This window comes from Nesoenas mayeri, assembly GCF_963082525.1.
Source record: "Nesoenas mayeri genome assembly, chromosome: 1".
In the NCBI taxonomy this organism is placed as follows: domain Eukaryota; kingdom Metazoa; phylum Chordata; class Aves; order Columbiformes; family Columbidae; genus Nesoenas; species Nesoenas mayeri.
In genome coordinates this window covers 180202237-180226516 of record NC_137541.1, presented here as the reverse complement: position 1 = coordinate 180226516, position 24280 = coordinate 180202237, and the positions used below count along the sequence as shown (strand labels likewise).

Sequence of the window (24280 nt, the reverse complement as noted above, 5' to 3'; positions counted from 1 at the left end):
TTATACCTGTTCCCCTCTGTTCAAATGAACACTTGCTTTTCGTGTTGCCAAGACTGTGACTATTCCTTTCACAAAAGTTTGATGGCCCTTCAAAAGTCTCTGCTCGAAAACCTTATTCTTGGTCATGAGGGTTCATGCATTTTTGTACAAAGCCATGGGATTTTTGGGTGCTGAGTATTCCTAGATTTCAACATTTACTAATGCTGGATTTTTTGAGTGCTTCAAACCAAAAGAAATACAGAAACACAACTTTGACAGACAGACGAAGAAGAGGATTTATTTCACCTCTAATAGTCAGGCATCCAGTTGAAACTAGTTGTCTTTCTTCCTCTCTAGTTAACAGAAAGATAGTTATATCATGAAACTTTCTAAGAGACTTAGTGTCATGTAAGTCACTCTTTGGAATTACTTTTCTCTCTACTGATTTTAGAGATGAATCTCACCCTGTTTCCCATTGTTTCCTGCTTGATGTCAGTGGGTAATTGGATATTGACATAGAAATTAAGCATCTAAATGTCTTTATGGATCTAGGGCTAAGTTGGAAAATTTTGTTTGATGATGTTCCTGTCAGCTTCTAAGTTCACAAGTATGAGCTTACCTTTTATTTTCACAGGGCATAGGAGAAAACTCTCTGCATAAATCCTTTCCCCAGAAAAACACTACAATCAGCTGAACACCAGTAATTGTGTTCTAAATCTTTATAGCCTCAGTTCAAATCTTTAAAGTATATTTAGAATAGCATATTTAGCTGTATTTCTTCTCTTGCCTTTAGAATGCCCGGCACACCAATAGAACCATATGAATAATAAATTATAATACCGTTTATCGTCTAAATTGTTATTGTTTAGAAATTTTCTCTCAAGTGTTTCTTCTAGAAATCTATTCAACCCTCCCTGATGACACATTTGGATGACCATTTTTTAACTGTGAATGCCTAAAGTTAGTCATCTAGATCTATATTTAGGCATAAAAATGAATGACCTGATTTTCAGTGTTGCTGATTACTTATTTTGATGCATTAATATGAATTTAACAGCCTAGCTGTAGGTGCCAAAGTCTTAAGAATGTTTTTTTTTTTCTTCCTGTGTATAACTTGTCTATCAAACTGCAGAACACATGCAGAATTAAATTACTAATGAGTGATGACAATATTACATTGATTCATTTATTTGTTTACATGGTTGGTCAGGCTAATTTTATGCACAAAATCCATGATGAAAGCTGATTACAGTGATTTGAACATAAAAGCATATATTTCTCCCATTTCATATCAAGACAATGGTATATTTTATGGGAAGAAAGCACATCCTCTGTTTGTTATTTGTCATCTACCAAAGAGAAACATAATTTGAAGACATTTTGCTCATTCCGTCAGAAAAACAAACTTAGTTTTTCCTGATGACTTTCATTATGTTAAAAATTGAGAAAAACTGGATACTGCACAAAAAAATTACTGCATATTGTAAAACAAAAGCCTTTCAGAAAACATTAAGAGCCATATGTTCATTTTAGAGATAACACAGTGTCACTTTGAAATATGGCTTCCTTGTTGTTTAAAGACCCAATTCATCAAAGCACTTTGCTACTTACATTAACGAGTCATAAGCATTTGCTTAAGGGCATTGCCGAATAGCGGTTAATAGCCTGATTTGCTACACCTTCAACAACTGAGTTTGAGAAGGTCCCTAAACTACTTTGGGGTTGCCCAGGACTATTTAGTGAACAAGGACTGTTGAACTGTGGTGTGAATGGCAGGACCTAGACTTTAAAGATAAGGGTAATAAATACCCTTTGTGTAGTGTGTTGTCCTACTCTCTGGTTTTACATTGAATTATTCTTGAGTGCTTTTTGCAAAGAAAGAGATGAAATGCCGATCTGCTGCTGGGTTTCCTTATCTTTAAGGGTTGGTCTCCGAGCCCTAATCCAACAGTGGAGAGATTCCTACGAGCCACAGGGGCAGTGGGTGCAGGATTTCACCTATTGCACTTAATTTTCCTGCAAAAACCATAAGGTCAATGGCTTGAATAAAAGTAAGCTGAGTGAGAACTACACAGCTCCACCTGACATTATATTGACAGCAGGTGGTAAATGTGGGTGGAAGTGCCTGACTATTGCTGAATAAAGCACACAGTCCCTTCAGCATCAGCAGCTGTGTGATCGCTGGGGAGTTGTTTGGTTACATGTGTTTTTCTCACATCTGTCATTTTAACTAAATTGGTGGTCTAAATGAATAGTGTCATGCAGAGGAACATTACATGGATTTATGACAGTTGAAATGTATAGCACCTAGAGGATTTGGGGTCCGTGAAGCAGTGAATGGATTTCAGAAAGGCATGATTTTCATCTGTGGTAGATACAAGCTTGATCCATTATTCATCATGCTATGAAAAAGAGAATTGCGCATTGAGTTCGCAGGGCAGTCTTCTGGCATTTCAGGAAGAAGAAAAAGGAATTTAAGAGAAAGATTTATATGTTTATGTTGCCTCTGTTTATGATGCAAGCAAAAGAAGTCCAATTTCCTCCTAATTAGATTATAACAGGTGCAAGCAAATCCAACAGAAGGGAAGCTGTTGGTATAATATCTATACAGCATTTGGTGTGAGCGTAGGAGGGAAAAAAGAAGCATCTCTCAGCCATAATTTTCCCTTTTTTATGATCTGACACCCACTATGTGCTCTGCCGTCGGATGGCAGTGTTACTGGGCTCAGTGAGGTGGCTTCACCCTGGCTCAGGCAGTGCAGCTGAGTTCAGCTGAACCAGCTGGGGAAGCGAGTCCCCTTCTGAGACTCTTCTCACACTGCACCTTATTCTTCTGAGAGCTATGCTGCCTCGGGTGCTCCCATTCCCTCTTCTGCACACCTTGTTTTGTGCAGGCTTGGGTCCATTGCTGTCACCTGTGTGGGAGGCATCACAGTCCTTGCCACTTATAGAATCACAGGATGTCTTGAGTTGGAAGGGACCCACAAGGATTATTGAGTCCCCAACTCCTGTCCTTGCACACGACAACCCCACAGTTCACACCACGTGCCTGAGGGCGTTGTTCAGTCTGTTCTTGAACACTATCAGGCTTGGGGCTGTGACATCTCCCTGGGGAGCCTGTTCCAGTGCTCCACCACCCTCTGGGTGAAGAACCTTTTCCTGATGTCCAACCTGAACCTCCCCTGGTACATCTTCCTGCCATTCCCTTGGGTTCCATTGGTCGCTAAAGAGAAGAGTTTGGTGCCTACCCTTCTTCCTCCCTTTGTGAGGAAGCTGTAGATGGCAATGAGGTCTCCTCTTAGTCTCCTCCAGGCTGAATGAACCAAGTTACTCTAGTCTCTACCCATACAGCTTCCTCTCCAAACCCTTCAGCAACTTCATAGCCCTGTTTTGGACACTCTCCAGTAGCTTTGTATCTTTTTTATCCTTTGGTGCCCAGAACTGCACACAGTGCTCCAGGTGAGGCTGCACCAGTGCAGAGCAGAGTGGGACAGTCACCTCCCTGCCCAGCTGCCAATGCTGTGCTTGATGCACCCAGGACATGGTTGTCTCTCTTGGCTGCCAGGACACACTGTTGGCTCATGGTTGACTTACTGTTGACCAGAACCCTCAGATCCCTCTCTGAGATCCCTCCCAGATGCTTTCCAGCATCTCATCCCCCAGTCTGTATGTACAGCCAGGGCTGCCATGTCCCAGGTCCAAAATCTGGCACTTGCTCTTGTTGAACTTCACGTGGTTGGTGATAGCCCAGTTTTCCAGTTTGTCCAGATCCCTCTGCAAGGCCTCTCTGCTCCCAATAGTGTCAACAGCTCCTCCCAATTTTGTGTCATCAACAAACTTACTAAGCAATCCCTCAAACCCTAGATCATTTATAAAGACTTCCCTGCTGCTGGTCCTGCCCCGTGTTCTACTTCACCCCAGCAAGCAAAGGGTGGCACATCATACGCACAGACATCACATCCACCAGCCATTTAAACTGGCATGCTTAGACGGGAGCAGAAAAGGCTTGGGGAGTGCTGCACTTTCTGCTGTGGTACTGCCAGCAGAGTGATGTGTTGGACAGTTGGAGGCAGAAAGCTCTGGAAGTGTTGTGCCAAGAACTGCTTGAACTTTCATATCGGAGATTTCAGGTTGTCTCAGTATCTACAGACAGTGAGGGTTATTCTCCTTTTTTTCTCAGATTTGCACTGGCTAAGGTCTGTTGACGTCCCTCTGATACACTTCTGATAATGAGAATGGAGTCCAGATGGGCAGATTCTGAACAAGGGGTGTAAGAAGATGGATGTTTCACCCTAGTTTTAAGCAAGTCAGGGAGCAATGTCACTTCAATTAAAATCAAAATGAATTACCTGAGAAATTTTCATTACATTTTAAAGGAGGGGCAGAATTTCTACTTTCATTTTGAGTTTATAACCTAATATGTAAGAAAGGTGAAGATACACTTTTTAATTAAACAGCTAGAGAGATCAGAACTGAGATTGTGTTTAACAAGGATGTTAATGTTGTTCTTTAAAAACTACCATTGAAATAAAAAATCTAGAGGATTACTTTGTGATTCTTATACAGAAATGCACAGAATCATTCATGATGGTGGATTTAATCATTTTCTTGTGAACGAAACGAAGCATTCTAATGTCAAATAGTGTATATTTATGGAAACAAGGTCTATTTCTGTGTAAATACATTTTACCATTGCTTCAGACTCCTAGTGAGATCATAATGATAAACCAGTGCAAATACTGTCACAAGCTGGCAGAAACCAGTGTGGTAAGAAACTCCAGACCCAATGGCAAACTTCCACAGGCTATCGGTAATTAGCTGCTGTTCTGCTAAAACAGTGGTTGGGACTATGTCTTGTGGGAAGAGGACTGAGTTTTAGTATGCAGACGTACAGATGGGTCCTTGTGAAGTTTATGGCATGACACTCATTTACCTTCAGGGAGAAGCTGACATCCAAACTGTAAAGAAAATAACAGGTTCCACAGGCAGATCTGTGAAAAAAACCTTATATTTTTTTCAGATTTTCCTCTTGACTATTCAGAAATGAATGTGAAGAAGTGTATTTACAACATTTAATGGCTATATAAGTGAACATTTTTTTTTTTACACCCGATTTTCTTCCTGCTTCTCTTTCCCTTTTACCATATTTTCCTCTGGTGCTACATTCTTACCTGTTTTTGATATGCACTTTGAGAAGTTGCTCCAGACATGTCTACATAGAGATCTATTAATAGCTATCCACTCTCTAGGCAAGTGCTCTAATTCCATCAATAGAGTGGGTTTTGGTTTTTTTTTATTAGCTTAGCTCAAGTAGACTAAAGTAACTCAGACTAAGTCACTCCTATTTTGAAATAAGAGGGCCTATCCAAAAATTGATTGAAAAAAGACTTATTTTTCCTTAAAGTTGACACTATCCAGTCTAAATATGCTTTGTTGTGCAAACAAGCCCTCGGGAGCATGCCATGTGTTCAGAATTACATTTGCAAGCTTTTTTGAGTGCTCCAACTCATGTTCACCTGCAATTCAACCTACAGCAATTCAAGATGTTATCACTTCCACACCTTCTCTGCTATCTATAACAGCGGCTCTGTCAGAAGTTCCTGCCAGGGTGGAGGCAGATAGCAGGCTGGAGCCCTGTCTCATTCAAGTCTTACAGCTCCACTTCAAAGGGTACAATTTTAGCACAAACCTGGTTTCACTCATGAGTTAAACTGGACCGTGAACCCTAATGTGGATGAGGGCACATGGTTTGTTCCTTTGACTCTCTTTTGGGGGTTCTAAACTCTTGCAGGGGGAAGCTGGATGCAGCACCATCTTTGATTACTGCAGCAAGATTAACCTGGTACAGAGATTTGAGAGATGCCTGAGAGGTGGTGTGGCTCAGTAGCTCACCATGGGTCTGGACATTATAGGCTTGTGTTCTTTCCGCCATCATTGTATGAGTGACTTGTGTAGTGTCTTAGATATTTTTCTGTGGAAGGAGAATTTATAACATGGCCAAATTTTTTTGATTTTTTTTTTTTGAGACCAACAAGGAATATTTTTCAGCTGCTGCATTAGGTTCATTTGAATGTCAGGTTCCTCTGAAAGCCAGTGAGGCTGTTCAGAATTCTGCCAAAAAATAGCATTCAGGAGAACTGTCTGTTCTCCTTTAACCTTGCTCTAAAAGCAACAGCAACAAAATTTTTTTCTGGTCCTCTTGAGTCCTAAAAAAACATTAAGGCAAGCACTGAGCTCAGACACTTGAAATTTGGCTGTGTTACAAAGGACTGAAAATGAGGCATTTGCCCTGGTAAATGCCTTAATAGAGGGGTCATTACCTGTGCTCACTCTACAACTGGATTAAGCCCACTGCAGCTGAGGATGGATTAGACTAATAAACTCCAGAGTCTATAGAAAGCCTGCAGTAGTCAACAGTGGGAAAAGCAATCAGTTTGCATGTTATAGTGTGAGCATTATTGTAAGAAAGCTTTTCTTGCTCAGGGGTCCCCAGGGCAGGGAGACTGTGGGCTGCTTGGGCCATTCTCTTTTCTTCAGACTCTCTTGTTTCTGTTGTCTCAAAAGTTGGAAGCGAGTGTGTTGATTTGTTCTGAGACGCAGGCTGAGTTGCATAATAGCAACTGCAGGTTGTGCAGAACACATCCTATACTGAGATTTGTAGAAAGCTGGCTTGCCACTATAGTCAATCAGCCACAGAGGACATCTCTGAGCATGACTGTCCTTCATGCTGCCCAACATGCACATTCCCCTGTTGTCCGTCTATTTATTTCTTGGAGAACAGAGCTGGTTTGGCATTGCTTGCAGTTAACATTATGCAAAGTGTCTATCTGGTCAAAATGGATTATTGTGACCATTGCAAAGCCCAAAGCACACATGTCCATGTCTACAGGTACAGCAAAATAGAACATTTGAATAGTTTATAAAACCAAATACTGATTTTCTTTTCTAGGGTCAAGCATTACCTGGGTGTGAACTTTTGTTTCACTGATCTCTGGGAGATGTATATAGCTGAAGAGACTACTCATGTGAATAGCTGCTCATCTAGTCTGTTCCATCACAGACAAGTCCCTATATAGCTTATCTCACATATGGATGCAGCATGTCTGTGACACACAATTTTGGGCTGTTTCAAGATGCAATGGGCATACCTTGATCCTGGATATATTAACACTCTGATGAATTCAATGCTTCAAGGAGGCTGAGTAGTTGCAGGGTCAGTTTAACGCTGTGTGCCTGCCACAGGAAAGGCAGGAGAATTTTCTTATTGCCTGGGAGCAATGAGGACTTTGAAATACATGTCACAGGCTTCCTTAGGGATATCTAATATTAATGTAAAATATTCACAATGCAAATGGCTAAATAAAGCTGCAGGTCTATTCAGCTGGTAGTCTAATAGTTTTCCTCATCTCTTATTTCAGCTCAGATATTTTCCATATCCTCTTTATTGTGAGGTCTGGCTGAAGATGAAGACCTGAAGGAGAACTTTTTTGCTACCACACCAAGCCCAGAAAATTTTGTCTTTTGAAGAGCAAGTGGTCATTAATGTTTTTCGTCTGACTGAATGTATTTCACTTTACATTGTTTGGCTCATACAGGGGGAGGAGATCCTCTTTGTATCTGTGAAAAGGAAAATATGAGTAGAACTGCCATGAAAAGCCATTTTTCTCATTATCTCCTTAGGCTGGTCAAGGCAACCCTGGGCTGAGATTCAAAATAGGTAGAAAGAATAAGAAGCAGAGGACCACATCATTCAGATGTGGGTTTATTCTAGGGGAGAAGATTTTTCTCTTTCCCATCTCTTAACTCTACACAACGTGGTGTGTGCACATCTAGTCAAGTGGTCACTAAACGCTTGCTGTCTCCTGGCTGGGCCAGTTCCATTTCTGCCTCATGGAACAGCTGGGACTGTGGATGCATGAGCCTGGTGCTGCTCTGTAAATTGACAGAAGCAGCAGTTTGCCTGGAACGAGCAGAGCTATAAAAGCAGCTGGGAGCCTTTTTCCTCTGGCCAAGTAGCTGTATTTATATTCATCAACTAGAGGCATGTGCAGGCATTAGAGAAATGGCTTTTGTTTTTTTAATAAAGGTCTTATTGTTGTTGGGGCCTGTGATATGGTGGTATGTGGAACAGATGTTTCAAGGACCTTTCTGTATTAAGTCTTTATTATATAGGTTCCTGTAAGTGTTGGGATTGGTGTCAATGACTCAGACCTCGTCCAGACTGTGTTCCTCTGGTCCCTGGGATTGGACACATCAGCATGGAGGACAAGTCTTTCTGAAGGACTAGATATTCTCATCATTTGATGTACATTTAGGGGAAGAGACAGGAACTAAATGCAAAACTCTGAGTTTCAACAGCAGTGTACTGAACTGCTAAACAGATAGCTGCTCAAATGAGAAGACAATCCTTATTTGGTTGGGGTCTTTCCTAATTGTATGCCAACTTCTACTTTTGAAAACTGATTTATCTGCAACATATTACAAAAGTAAATCATTCCTTTCAACATCATGCTGGCTCTGTTTCCAAGATGCCTTTTAAAGGAGCAGTTATCTGTTGTCAGCAATAACATGCCCCCTGCCATGTCATTGCCCCAGGTTATTGTTGAGCAATTATTCTTTCTTCTTTAAAAGCATCTGTATGCAGATTTATCTGCCTTTGCACATGTGGCTAGCCATCCATGCAAATCTATCGTAATCCCATTGCAATGGTACACCTCTTTGCTAACCTGACTGTCCTGTGACTTTCCTTCACCCACATGTTTTCTTCTATTTTTACTTTGCCATGCTGTATGAACATACCCTACTGTCCAGGTTTGTTCTTGTTTCTTTTAATGAAGTAGTTCTTGCTTTTCCTTGAATGTATTTTCAATGAAATTTCATTCTTACTCACCACCATGGCGTATGCTGGTACCCCTATCTGTGTTTCATATATGCACATTTACTCCTCCTCTAGGATTTGCTTTTCATGCGTTTTGATTTTCTCTAACAAAGTGTGCCAGCTTTCATCTGTGCTGTCTCCTTTTTGCCATCCTCTCTCTCTTGCCCCTGTGGTCTTCCCATTCTTACAGACCAGGACTATACTTCCCTGATTTCTTTTGGCTTTGAACTCACAGGCAGATTATAGCTAGACACAATTAATTTGTCCAAGAATCTCTAGGTCTCTTTCTTTCAGGGTAACAAGCTCTTCTGCCAAGCCACAGAATCTGTGGCTAATCATTTGTCATCTGTCTGGTGCGTACTTCACCTGCTGTCTTCTTCCTCTTACGTCTTTCATACTGAAGGTCTTTCTTTTTTGACATTATGGATATATATCTATATTTTCGGTTTTGGCAGCTCAGTCAGCTCAGATTGTGTCAGTGGCATTTTTAAAGCTGTAAAGGAAATTTTGCCCTCTCTGCAAATAGTACTCTGTTTCTCATTCTGCTGCAGGAAGACGCCCCTTTCCTACAGTCTCAGAAAACCGAGACACACCCTTGCTAACACCGTTTTTTAAACTAGGTGTTAACATTTTTCATACACTTTCATATTTCAGACATAGCCCAGAGGGATGGTTTTTAAAACACTAACCTGACATTCTACTGATAAAGGGATTAAATGAAAGTATTTGCATAATGTCTTCCAAAAAGATGGGCTTTATGATAGATGACACCGAATTACATTGCAATAGAATATGAATCATTTGGAGGAGGAAAAAGTGCAAGTAATTTGTGAAGAGATTAGTAGAGTAGAACAGGGCTATGTTGGACACTGATATTGTGAAACAGTAGGATTTTGTGATGTCAATTGTTATACAACAACTTATCGAAGAGATTTGGCCACCCTGACTTCCTTGCTTCACTACAGGATGATCCTATAACCAAAGAAGCCCAGACTAGTTAGCTTCAGGAAGAACCATTTCGGAGCCACCTTTGGAAAAAGAGGAATATTAGCTGTTATGTTCTTGTATCACAGGATGAATTTGAATTAATATTTTCTCCATCTTTTTGGCTTTACTTCAGAAATACATAGTTTGGTGGGAGGGGGGATTTAACAAGCTTTAGGCAAGCTTTGCTAAATCCACAGTATACAGGATACTGGACAACGTGCACTGGAATGCTGATTCCATGAGACTCTGAGTCTTATCGCGTCTGCAGGCAAAGAGTAGAAATACTTTTACATTAGACTTGCAAAATGTAATGTGCAGCGCAGTACTTTCTGCCTGAACCATTCTGCTGCATTAGCACGATTAGGTACTATACCCCATTCTGAATCTTCTTGGTTTTGGTTTTGTTTTTATTATAAGAAAGTGCAAATCGCACACATTTGTCCTGGGAATGTCCTGAACAGTTTGGAGAGAATTTGGAATTGCCACGTCAGCTAGAATAAATATATTAATTGAAGAGTATTTGATAGATAGGACAAAGATACACAACCTACACTCAATTCTTTATCCCGTCATTGGCCTACTAAGCTGAGACAAGTTATATCCTTTCTTTTGCCTTTAATTTTGCGTGTTTCATGCTGTCCCTATTCTTGCAATAGCTGAGTGCCCCTTACTCTTGTTAATGCATCTAGTCTTAAAACATGACTCTGAGGCAGGGAAATACTATATTTTCCAGATACAAATGGGAAACTGACATGTAGAAGCCTATGTTCATACCATCAAGCATGATCAAATAATATTGGATTCCAATGATTTTGGATAGAGCCAGAAGTTTTAGAGAGCAGATGATCTGAATCACCTATCTCTCTGTTGAATAACAATTATAATAATTTCTGCTGTGATAAACACAATAGTTAAGTTAGGCTGGGTTTGAAAAGGGGTCTGCTGAACAGACTTCTGAGAGGGTTTTTTTTTTTTTCAAAGACATTTTGATGTATAACTCTCTCTGAAATAAAGAGAAGGTCTGTGCACCAAGGACTTTGCCCTGGATTGCCCACTTGGTCTCTTGCACAACAAGGAAGTACTGGTGGGTGCAGCTCAACAAAAGGAAATTTCTTGTATTTTGCTGTTTTCCTAAGTGGAAATTCCTAAATAAATGCAACCTTCCTGTATGACATAAAGTAAACTTTCTGTCCTCCAAAATGCAGACAATGAGTCTGACTTATTTTTCAGATGAAGGACTCTACATAGATCTAAAGAAGATATTTTTATTTAGTAATAATTATGCTTTGACAAGGAATAAAAATGTAGGTCCCCATTCTCTCTATGTGGTCATGTGCAAACAGAAATACATGAAAACTTGCCAAAGCAACTGATTAACTAACATTACTAAGCCAATATTTGCTTCCTATCTCAGAACAGGTTTTTAAACATATAAGAAAAACAGGTGAGAAGGTATTGTGCTTTGTGTGTGATTTGCAGTACCAGTCTCCGGAAGAACAGAGACTCACTGTTATGCTCAGAAAACAGGTTTTTCTCCTGATTAGTGATCCAGGCTCCAAATTCACAGACTGTCTATGCTGACTGCACAAAGCTGCCTTCAAAACTGCACTTGCTTGGTATGCACTGTAGCCTGTGCATGGCCACATGTGCTGCAAGGTTGCCCTCTCTGTAGCTGGCAGGACTCCAGGTGCCCTAGCAAGGCTAGTGGGCTTGTATGTGCTGTAGCCAGGTGCCTGCAGGCAGTTTGCAGGCTGCCAAGGTGTTGGTGCATAGATGGGACATGGATTATGCTGCTCATTTAGGGCCTGCACACATGCAGATGCACCTGTACTGTCAGGTTGGTTTTCCTGCTTCTCTATGTTAGGCTTTCCTGTGAGGCTGTGTCTGTCCTGCTAAATGCATCCACCCATGGGAATAATGCCTGGTCCACAGGAAAAGTGGCCTATTTGCACCCTGTTCAGAACTGTCTCCTTTACAGCACCCCAGTGGATTCCCTTGTATCCATACGATGAAGCACTTGTGCTTTTGGGTCTCTTCTGGAGAGACCCTTTGGCTCTAAGATGTGATCATTGCTTTGCTCTGTGGTGTTTTTCAGTAAGAGACTTGATGAGATATTGTTGGAAGACAAGTTAGGACCAGGTAGGGTTGGTAAAGGAACAAATCCTCATCAATGCCACCTTTCAGGAATGATCTCTTTCCAGGACTTCTGTCCATTTTTTATGGAGAAGATCAGTTTGTTGAATTCAAAAAAACAGGAAAGGAAGTGGCAATTATGCAATATTAGGATATTGCAACCTGAGAGTAAACTGAGAGCTAATGTGGTGGACAGCATAGGCTTACTGGTTATCTGCAATATGTATGTGCTTGTTTTCACCTGAACTCTGCTCTGGAGTGGCCAAAGTGTTTTTCTTCAGTGCAGAGGATAGTTCACAGCATATAGCTGCTCTGATGGGGGCCGGTCTGCTCTTCTTGAACTGGAGCTCAGGGCTTGAGTCCTTACAAAGACACAGCCCTCACAAAGCTACAGCTTCAGCCTCCTCATTCCCTTGAAAGTACTGTGATTTACCCCAGGAAAACAGACCCCTATAACCTGAGAGGTAGAGGCTTGGATTCATTTTCTTGCTCTACCCCCACAGCTCTGGTTCTTTTTGCTTAGACATTACCACATGCCTTCCAGGTCTTGTCTATCCTACATTGAATTATTAGCCATGAAATCCTCCAGTGAAGATGCAGCTTCTGCCGTGAAAAAGTGTTTCTGCAAGAACATATTATATCCATTCCCTACAAAATGAACTACTCCTCAAAAAAGATGCTGCTGCCAGCCTTGTGAATCTGTCAGGAGCCTTATACTTATGCGTAGCTGTGGTAAAAATGTGTTACCCCAATGGACTTGACTGTTCTGAAGAGTTTTCTAGTATGGATCTGCCCATACCTCAGCTTTCCCATTTGCTGCCTGGAGCTGATAGTGCTGTGGTAACACAAGAAAGCCTTCTGAGTTCTTCAGCTGGGAGACAGGTTTTGTATGAGGCAATTCTGCTGCTCAGAAGTACTGCTGCTCCTGCCCTTACCACTGCCCTCCAATGCTGGAAGGGAATAAGAGTCTCCTAACCATGTTGTCTACTTATACTCAACTGCAGCCATTTGCTGCTGTCCTAGTAGAAGAACTAAGTCTGGCAAAATGAAGAACGAAAGGGCAAATGTTGCATTGAGAATACAGGCACAGGAAGTGACAAGAAATGGTAGGTTTTGATTTAGGAATTTCTTGACTTTTTTTCCAAGTGCACAGACGTGGACATCCTCTTGGTACTGACCAGAACCTTCCTCCTAAACACCAAGCTCAGTGATCCACATAGGTCTGGAGAGAAATTTTATTTTCTCTTACTCTAGGTGGAGCCTTGGAGCTGACTCCACCAAGGTGGCAGCTTTTTGGAAGCGGGTAGCTCCTGCAGCAGGCTGGATGCCCTGGGAACTGCAGGTACACCAGTGCCTGTCATAGAGTACTGTGGTACAGTTGGGGAGCATGGGGAGCACACTAGATATTGCCTGTGGCCTTTCTTTATCTTTCTCTGGATCTGTGCCTTAGGGACAGGACAGTGAAGCATTGTGATCAGGCGGCATGTGGTTCTGTGAAAGGAGAGCAAGTGAGTAAGCATTGATGGGTACACAGTGTTAATGCACCAGTAAGCATTAATGGGTACACAGCGCTAATGTGTGAGACATAACCTTACTGGGAGGTAACTGAGGGGAGATAGTCTGTGTCTCACCTGTGCTATGTGAGAGCTGAGGGAACTGAAAAGCTGTAGAGACCCCTTTTTACTTATTGTCAAATGTTTGTTGGCCTTTGAAATAAGGGGAGGATGTTTCTGGTGTGTGAAAAGTCTAACCTGACCTGCTCTTCTCCATACCTATAAGAAGTAATAAATACTGCCCAGATCTGTATTGTCTGCACAATTTGAGAAGACTTTATAACAATTTTTGTGATTGAGTCACAGTAAGAGGAAATGTTTATCTACCTGTCCTAACAAAAGAGTACTTGATGTTCTGCATAACCAAGATTAAGATTAGATATTGTACCATATGGGAAAGCTTTCCTGTTAGGAAATCTGATGTCATTAATTTTTTACGGTAAGTATCTCTTTTGTATGTTAGTATATGGCACCTATTACTGTATGACTTAATGGCATCGTTTCTCCAAAAACTTAAAAAAAATATCATGCAAGTTCCTTAAGGTTTGGTTGGGGAAATCCCCGAGCTCTACTATAAAAGACCTCCTTTGTCGCTTTGCTGTCACGTCTGCTGGCTGAGAAGATGAAGCACACACAGGTGGCTGTGCTGCTCCTCATGCAAAGCATGACTGCTCTGGTTGGAACAATGGCAACAACAGAGGTGGTAAGATTTGGTTCTCATAAGCTGAGCTTTGATGCCTTCTTGTCTTCTCATGTAATATAGGTTGCTGAAAAGTCTTTTAAGATGAGTAGAAAATTATCAGGCAAATGTTAAGAACTCTGCATAGAGAAATTTTAAAGTATTCCTCCATTCTCCCCCGCAACTAATGTATAGGGACTGGGTAATAAATGTAAAAGTGAGGCACAGGTTTAAAATCAGAGTCAAATTCTGCCTTTGGTTAGATGAATGCAACTCCCAGTGAGGATCTGAAGGGATATTAAATGCTCTGTGTGTCTTCTAATTAATTAGCAAGGGCTTATAGCAGGAAAGGATCCACATCTTTGATGTGGAAGGAGTTGGGAGGTGGAGGCTTTCCCAGTAGCATGATTGCTGTCATACTCTGTGACCAGGCACTTGAAAGCCATGCTGGGTGTTTTTTGTGGGGTACCCTCTCTTCCCTATAACACTGTATCAGATTGGGAAAGAGAGAAGTTTAAATCAAAGCTATCAATCAGAGAAAGACCAAAACAACAAAAACCAAACCAAGATGAACAACAAATACAAGGAGGAAGAGAGAAGACAAAACTTTGAAAAATAATTTATAAGTAAAAAATTGCATTAGTGAAAGATTTGTTTCATTGTTTTGATTTTGTACTGACTCTTGTTTTATTTTTCCTTTTTTTTTTTTTTTTAAAATTTTAAACTGGGCTTAAATTATCAGGAGGAAAAGTTTCCAAATAGCTCACAAGCTCTTCCAAATGAAACAAAACATTTTGGTTTTGTTTGACCTGAAGTGACTGCCTTTTGGTATTTTTTAGTTAAAATGTGGAAAAAAATGATTTTGATTCCAAATGACTCTTTCTGATTTGTCTGGTTTAGTCACCAACCAGAAAAGTCCTATGTAGCGCTAGTTATATTTTTTGAAGTCTGGGAGTGCTGCGGATGCAGGCAGCGGAGTCAGCATCTCCCGGGGAAGTACATTTATTTGCTCAAGGAATGGAAGGTTGCAGAAGTCAAGATGGAGGTGGAAATAGATGTTGATAAGCTGAGAGTAGTAAGCTTAATATGGGAGACATTTTTCCTCAGCCTGATCACCTTTAAGCTAGTCCCCAGTTAGTGTAATTTACACAATTTGTGATGCTCTCTGTCCCACCATTGGTGATTGCTACTAGCTGCCCGACCCCTACCCTGCTCCCCCCACCGCCGCCATGTTCAGTGTAATCATATGAGCACACAAATGTTTTTTTTTCAAATGGGTTTAATTTGACAAAATGTCCCACAAAACCTTGTTTATGCTGTGCTCTTTAATAGACCTGCCCTTTGCTGGCCATTTGGATTTCCCCACCATTTCTTAGCTTGCGAATGGGGCTTTGATGGGGATTTGGGAAATGCAGAAAGACCCAGGGGTGAGTGTCCTGTTGCTGGGGAAGCCCATTTGATGCTCCATTTGTCACACCATTTGATGATGAGGGTGTCTCGCTGCAGATCCCAGTTTGCCACAGATGTTGGTGAGATCCCACTGTGGGTGACTTTGTGCTGTATCACAGTGATGCGCCGTGGTCTGCGCACTGCACGGGGACACAATAGACCTTTAGGGGCACACAGTATAGTACCAGGGTGACCCCCGCTCTCCTTGCTGTGGCAGGAAAGCAGGCACCAGCCACATATAGAAGTTAAAGGGGATGTATATTGTCTTACTACCTAAAAGACTCCCAGGGTGGACCTGACTGTATCCTTAGCAGTGTGGCAGCTCGCCCTGGTGCTCCCTCCCAGGGGTGGGATGCTGTCCCCTCTGTGGTGCCGGTAGCATGTGCCCCAGCTGTCACAGCTTGCAGCCTGACAGCTTGGCATGAAAGGGGCAGCAAGCGTGCAGCAAGAGGCTGGAGTGTGAACTGGGCAGCGAGGAGTGTACCTTCCTGCTGGGAGGACAGTGGTCTCCGGATTTAGAGCAAGGGGCATGGGGCTGTCATTTTAGACTGCCACGCAATCTGTGAGGGCTGCCTGTCAGAGCCCCAGCTCACACCTCCCAGGCAGGGTGAGCATCCCCTGCCTTGGATGGGTCACATAGAGCCTTTCTTTAAGAAGAGGTGTCTATGAAGTGCCACAGTGCCTGGGGAAATGTTAGTCACTTCAACAGCAGATCAGAAAAGCAAATTAATTATACAGTTGCTGCGGATGGCTCCCATAATAAAAACAAAGTGTTTTGGGGCCGCAGGACTGGGGCTATCTGATGAGGAAGGGATGGTGCCATAGGCAGGAATTCTCACTGAAAGAGGCTTTCCATTGCTTTTTAGACCTCTCTTTTCAATGCCACGTTTCCGGATCTGCCTCAGACTAGAACGACAACTGTTGATCTGCGCACTTCCCCAGAGGTGTGACCATTACTGTTCTTCAATGAAGCCTACAAAAATATGAAACTAGGATCTTGTGTCCTATTTTGTAGGACTGGGGCTATCTGGTGAGGAAGGGATTGTGCCATAGGCAGGAATTCTCACTGAAAGAGGCTTTCCATTGCTTTTTAGACCTCTCTTTTCAATGCCACGTTTTCGGATCTGCCTCAGACTAGAACGACAACTGTTGATCTGCGCACTTCCCCAGAGGTGTGACCATTACTGTTCTTCAGTGAAGCCTACAAAAATATGAAACTAGGATCTTGTGTCCTATTTTGTAAGACTGGGGCTATCTGGTGAGGAAGGGATGGTGCCATATGCAGGAATTCTCACTGGAAAGGGATTTCCATTGTTTTTTAGATCCCTCTTTTCGATACGACTCTTCCGGATCTGCCTCAGACTAGCATGACAACTGTTGATCTGCGCACTTCCCCAGAGGTGTGACCATTACTGTTCTTCAATGAAGCCTACAAAAATATGAAACTAGGATCTTGTGTCCTATTTTGTAGGACTGGGGCTATGTGGTGAGGAAGGGATGGTGCCATATGCAGGAATTCTCACTGGAAAGGGATTTCCGTTGTTTTTTAGATCCCTCTTTTCGATACGACTCTTCCGGATCTGCCTCAGACTAGCATGACAACTGTTGATCTGCGCACTTCCCCAGAGGTGTGACCATTACTGTTCTGCAATGAAGCCTACAAAAATATGAAACTAGGATCTTGTGTCCTATTTTGTAGGACTGGGGCTATGTGGTGAGGAAGGGATGGTGCCATATGCAGGAATTCTCACTGGAAAGGGATTTCCGTTGTTTTTTAGATCCCTCTTTTCGATACGACTCTTCCGGATCTGCCTCAGACTAGCATGACAACTGTTGATCTGCGCACTTCCCCAGAGGTGTGACCATTACTGTTCTGCAATGAAGCCTACAAAAATATGAAACTAGGATCTTGTGTCCTATTTTGTAGGACTGGGGCTATCTAGTGAGGAAGGGATGGTGCCATATGTAGGAATTCTCACTGGAAAGGGATTTCCATTGTTTTTTAGATCCCTCTTTTCGATACGACTCTTCCGGATCTGCCTCAGACTAGCACGACAACTGTTGATCTGCGCACTTCCCCAGAGGTGTGACCATTACTGTTCTGCAATGAAGCCTACAAAAATATGAAACTAGGATCTTGTGTCCTATTTTGTAGGATTGGGGCTATCTGGTGAGGAAGGGATGGTGCCATAGGCAGGAATTCTCAGTGAAAGAGGCTTTTCATTGTTTTTTAGACCCCTCTTTTCCATACGACTCTTCCGGATCTACCTCAGCCTAGAACGACAACTGTTGATCTGCGCACTTCCCCAGAGGTGTGACCATTACTGTTCTTCAGTGAAGCCTACAAAAATATGAAACTAGGATCTCGTGTCCTATTTTGTAGGACTGGGGCTATCTGGTGAGGAAGGGATGGTGTCATAGGCAGGAATTCTCACTGAAAAAGTCTTTCCATTGCTTTTTAGACCTCTCTTTTCAATACCACGTTTCCGGATCTGCCTCAGACTAGAACGACAACTGTTGATCTGCGCACTTCCCCAGAGGTGTGACCATTAAAGTTCTTCAGTGAAGTCCAGAAAAATATGAAATTAAGAACTCGTGGCCTATTTTTATATGCTACAGTGTAACTCAGAGATTTAACCTTGATATACAATCATCAGTTAGGCTGCCCAGGAAAAGCTGTTTATGTGTTGTGTGTCCAGGATTTTAGGCAGTACTGAATTCCCCAAATCATCAGTGCTGCTGCCATATCATTCAATGCCTTAAGTCACATCCAAAGCTTGGCATTGCCCTTGTGACTTCTGAACTGGACCCCAGACAAGAAACAGCTGCGGTCATAGGAGTTTGATGGCAATGTACCATTTTGGTCATTGCAGTCTCTCTGTAGGAAGGGGAAGACTTATTTTCTACTCTGTCTTTCCATGTAAATCAGAGCAGGGCCTTGAAACTATTTTCTGAGAATTTCCCACTTACGGTTTCTAGGGGTGAAAAAATCTTGATTCTCCCTGTCCTATTTACCTCAAATTTTATTCAACTATTTACTGATAGAGGGACTTGAATCTGATTTCCGTGCCATCCGGTACAGTGCTCAAATCCATGGTATGATTTCTTTCCCACTCTCTGTCAGTGACTGCTTAATAACATGCTTGCTTTGGAGCAGATTCAACGAGACATGCTTGCTCTGAATGGTCTGGCAACCTAGTATCAAGAATAGGGTTTGTCCAAACCACAGCTCCAGATCAGGTCAGAGATGGCAGGCAGCTTGAAGATAGGTCTTTGTTGTCCAGGCTAGCCCAATGTGGCACCTGGAATGTGTGGAGGGACTCCTTCTGAGAGTTAAGTTTCTGGCTCTAGTAGAGGGTGTAGAAAGTTGAATGAAGTTAGAAGTATCTCTTGGAGTCTCAGCAGCAGGGCCCAAACCTCATTCATCTCCTTGCTCAGCTGAGGTGGCTTCTGTCCTTGCCATGTGGTTTCTGTGGATCCCATTCTTTGTCTTAGGAAGAATAAGTATTAATAGCCAATGCAGAGCTCTAATACTGCTGAGCTACACTGTAGCTGGAAATTAAGCACTGAAATGGCTAGGGTGTTTTGAGGATGTAACCCAAAGTCCACATTTAGGCAGCTGAATACATTTCCTAGTTTTCAGAAAATCAAGTAACTGCCAGCTCCTATCCGTTTTCTTAAATTGAAGGGATATGGAACAGGAACATTTCTCATATAGCTTCAAATATGTGTATGTAACAGCTTAATTTTAGAGTGAAATGTTACTGTCAAGTCCTTGCTGTGGGCTAGGACAGTTTGCTCTCTTTTAAGCATTCAGTGTGAATTATTAATCTTTAAAAAAGCATACAACTGCATCAAAAGTAACAGCCTATCTTGTGTATTTTTCTACAGGACAAGGGAAAACATTCTTGTTATACTGTTGTCATTTGGCTGGTTTTATACTTTGATTCAAGCACTAACTGACCCAAGGGGCTTTTAACTAAACAATGGTTCTTGGTCTCATCAACATCATGATCCCAATGTTTGCAATGTCAATGGAAGAATGGAAGCAGCTCTGTCTGCCCAGGCTGTCTGCTCCTTTGCGGAAACTGTCTCTTGGCTTGTACACAAGCTGCACTTAACTGCAATGAGTCTCTACCTTCGGTCCAAGGCTCTCTCATAACACATGTTAAAATACAATGATTGTTTTTATAGGGATTTTAAATGCACAAGTTGGAGGTTTTTTTGGGAGTATCATTTTGGGTGATCATCTGAATACATTTATGAATGGTTTATTTAGCACATGGAATTAGCATGGTATCTCCAAATAAAATGATGGCTATATATAGTCAAGACTGCAGTTTATGGCAGAGTACACAATGTATATAGTTCACACTATTCTATGTATGGAAACATATACATATGTGTAGTACACACTATGCTATGCTATGTATAGTATACTCTCTCTCACTATACTTATACATGTTATATTTGTGTTATAGACATAAGTGATAGAATACAACACATCCCACACAAAAATTAGCATGCCAGTGTACAACAGTCTTATAGAAGGTCCCATATACTCACTAAACCACATATATTTCTTCCCCTCACCTTCATCTGTTTCTTTTATTATTGCTGAGTGACCTGCCATGCCAGTCATGTCCATATGCAGAGGACTCAGAGGTGCAGAAGCATCTAAGTGACTCAGAAAACTATTTTTCATAGTAATTTAAGTACTGATAACCATATCTTCAAAAGTACTTGGAAACTTAGAATTAGTTTGCAGTATGTTCTCAGTGGGATTTTCAGAAGTGTTTTGGTAGCATATCTGGCAGGGAAATCAATGGAAGATATGTGCTGGGACAGTCTGGAATGTCATGAGATGCTTCTCAGCTCCCTTTCATGTTAAATGTCTTGAGCAGTCTGTCTATGAGTGAAGTTTTAAGGCCCATGGCACTTGAATAACACAGATAAGATGTCTTTTCATGCTTTCTTTCAAAATGAGATGCATGCTGTTTGTTACAGCTGTGATAAAGAGGTTGCCAGGAGTGTGAACTGGGATGATTCCTCCTTGCTGCTCTTCTCAGGCTCGCAGACTGAGACAGCTTTGCTGCTGGCCATCACTGCATATTCTGGGCTGGTTTGGTGGTGAGGAAGTTAGTTGAAATCACTGTGAAAAAGCAAGGAAAGAAGTGCTGAAATGTCAGCTTTCCGTAAATACTTTTGTTGTTTGCTTGTTTATTTTTAAGAAGGAGAAAGAGAAAACATATGAACAACACTGGGAGTTCTGCAAGGCAGAAGGACAGATTATACAAAGAAGTGTATTTAAAGAGCAAGTCTGTAGCTTTAAAATATGCAGCTGCATTGAAGTGTGTGCCAGAATATTTTAAAGTAACATCAAATATCTCTATTAATAAATTCGTGATAGGTTTATGAACCAGGAAACATTTTGTGTACAAACAAAGAAGAACTGCTCCAAACACACTCAGTATTCAGCCCAGTGTTTATAGGAAATGATGTGCTTTGGCTATAAATTATGGCTAGATCATGATTTGCCAGCCCTGACCTTTCCATACGCCATACACATTGCTCCAATGATGATGCTTTGAGCATGCAAACTACCAGGACAAGGTGATTTATGCTAATGGCATGGGCAATAGCTTTGCAAACTATCCACAAACGTGGATGGACGGGCTGTGGTGTGTGGGTGTTATATGCCATATTTTGTAGAAAAATAAGTATCTCTATCTTAGGCTGAGCCTGCATATTTAATTCATCACCTTTCAGTGGTGCATAATTAAATGCATGTGTCGGTTTGCTGGTGGCTGAGAAACTTCAAGTGAAGCATTTTTCTTTTCCAAACTTTCGCTGTTACTATCTCTGTTTCGGTGCTTTCAACTCTATGGATGGAAATGACTAGATGATCTAATCAATTCAGATTAAGAGAACAATAACTATAAGACATAACTTACTAAGTTATTATTTTCCTGCTGTTGTGTGCTTTTCTATCTGCTGAAAAAGTTATTTCATTATCTTATATGTCTATCCCATCTGTGTATAACACAATCATATATCATCCACAAGATTGGGAAAGCAAGTGCTATTATAGGCATCTGTTTTTCCAACGGTAAGATCTTTACAGAAATATTAAACTATTTTCAGAAATATTTGTAAAGCTGAGTCATAAAAATTGCTAGATATTTTGGGTTCCTTGTAAGAAAAAGTTGAAAGATGTCTAGTAATCAAGTTGTTGATCTCATGACTGTCACAGCTCATATTATTGCCAGACATTAACTACTGATTCCAGAGAAGAATATTAACACTTTTTTTCTTTACAAATTTGTTATTGCAGCTCTTTGGCAATGTCTCCGGCTCTGTGGATGACAAGGGAACTTGTCAGTGCTCTGTGTACTTGCCGGATACAACCTTTCCAGTGCAACAGGCTGAGCGATTGGAAATTATAGCCACAACACTCTCGGAGAAATTTGAGAGCGAGCTTTCTCAAGTAAGTTGCTCTTTTCACATAAATATAACAATTGTATCTTTACAGAAAAATGGTTGCCTGTGAAAAACTACAGCAGTCACTGTTTTTTTGTGTCCTGTTTTTCCAACAGCAGGAAAGAAAGCTCTGTAAGAATGAGGAGAAGCGTGTTTAAATCTCAAATCTTCGACATTGTAGCCTGTCATACATTTGAATATCGTTAGGTCTCTTTTCTAGGCCTTTGCAGCTAGAGACGTGTGATATTTTTGGAAGAATGGTTGTGTTTTTTCTCTTTTGGCTCAGTTTTATTGACTTGTGATTGCTACACAGAGCTATAGGAAACCAAGCCTCCTGCTCTTTTGCGTGTTGTTATTTGTATCAAACCAGCCAGATTGTAAGAGTGAAATAGAGGGAAAGAGGAGAAAGGTCACCACAGTCCAGAGTGAAGAAGCAGGTGAATATTTGCCCCTTCGCTACTTCTGTTCTCACAGATCAAAAAAAAAAAGTTAAAAAAATCAAATATCTTTTTTGTCAACATCTGAAGCTGTAGCAGCGAGACTGCTGAATTATGCATTGTTGTTGAAGACAAACACACCTTACACTACTTTAGCTGCTTGTTGCATGAATTCAGATCCATTTTTTTTTTGAGGAACTCGGGCAAACCTACACATGCTGCAGTGCACTGGGTGAAGCTGCCTGTGAAGACAGAAATCTGTCTTTGACTTCTGGTAGTGGATAAATATTCAGGATTCAGATTAGGTGTCCAGCAGAAAGTGTTTTCCTGAGGAGCCAAGCATCTTAAGAAATGAAGTGTCCTTGAATTAATCAGCAGAAAAGGCACAGCATTAAATTATAAATTCTAACTATAAATATTCATAACCCTCCTCTGGTATAATCAAGAACAGATAAGAAGTTGTGCATAAAAAACACAACAACAGGCGCAGGATCCTGTGGTAAGGTCTTTCACTTCAAATCATTTGTTTTGAAGTAACAGGAGCTAACAATGAAACACATTCAGCTGTCAGCAGGGATATATATGAAGGGCAAGCTGACAGAAGTCCCACTGCCTCCAAGCAGAGGAGTTACCTGATCCCTTGCTACACTTTGAGGTGTAGCTCAGAGTTAATGATCCATGAAAAGCACTGAGATTTCAGGTGCCCATATTATTCCCACTGAGGTCAGTGCCAGCATTTCAAGCTAATTGCACTGATACAGGATCAAGGACATGGTTCCCAGCCAGAAAGTTGGCATGATTCTTCAAGGTGTTTGTGTACCACAGTTCCCAGTCACTTGCCCTGGTATAACCAGTCTCTTTCCAGTACTTTCCTCAGAATGGTGCATGTTTCCTTTAGGTTGTTTGACCGATCTGCTAGTGCCTTGCAGATCTGCAGAGCATCTCAAGTGCTACTTGACCTCTCTGTGTGGACAACTTCAGATCTCCACTGAGCTCAGAAGTCATGCTCATATAAAGATACAGGTTACTTTAGATACCTAACATTAGTTGTCCAGATTTGTATCTGAAACTCTAAATTCAGGGCAAGCTGGATGCCCACCATGGACTTTAATGTCTATGTTGCCAGCTGGTGTCAAGTGGTGTTGTCATCCTTAGGTGCCCAGCAGTGTACTGCAGTGTAGACACTGTCCCTGGCTTTCACTTCTCGATGCAGTGAAAATTCTTGACCTAACCCAGGCTTCACTGAATTTCATCCTGTTGAGACCAATCAGCCAAGCAGTGTTGCAATGCATCTAGTTAGATAAAGTGTGACATATACTTTGGTGTGATATAGGCAAAGAGATATTTTGGTACAGAAATGTAAATGAACAGATTGCATTTTGGTGTAACTTCATGTGTGTAAGATTTCTCAGTTACCATGTTATTTTTCTGTAGAAAGAAGAAAGCTGTAGAGTATTGCCCTATTGATATCTGAACTTAAGTAATATGAGTCTCCATACTTAAAAATACTTCACCTTTCCAGTTGTGGAAAAAAACCCCTCCTTATACAATTCTGTATATTACTTTATTCATGATAATACTCACAGAAAGAAGGAAATAATGAAATGGAGGACAGCCAAGCTGTCATTATTGATCATCATTAGAAGTGATCCTGAGCAAATTCCTAGGGAATCATGCTTAAACATAACCTGTTCTCACCACAGGG

The 24280-nt window shown here is 41.4% G+C and overlaps 1 protein-coding gene across 1 annotated transcript in view; it reads left to right on the top strand.

Moving 5' to 3' along the window:
• OLFM4 (olfactomedin 4) overlaps positions 1-24280 on the top strand; it is a gene marked incomplete at both ends in the record, with an annotated part of 114563 nt that overhangs the window by 75234 nt on the left and 15049 nt on the right. The window contains one exon of the mRNA XM_080364034.1: positions 21993-22145. Within this exon, the coding sequence (XP_080220160.1) occupies positions 21993-22145 (153 nt within the window). The remainder of the gene's footprint in view (positions 1-21992; positions 22146-24280) is intronic.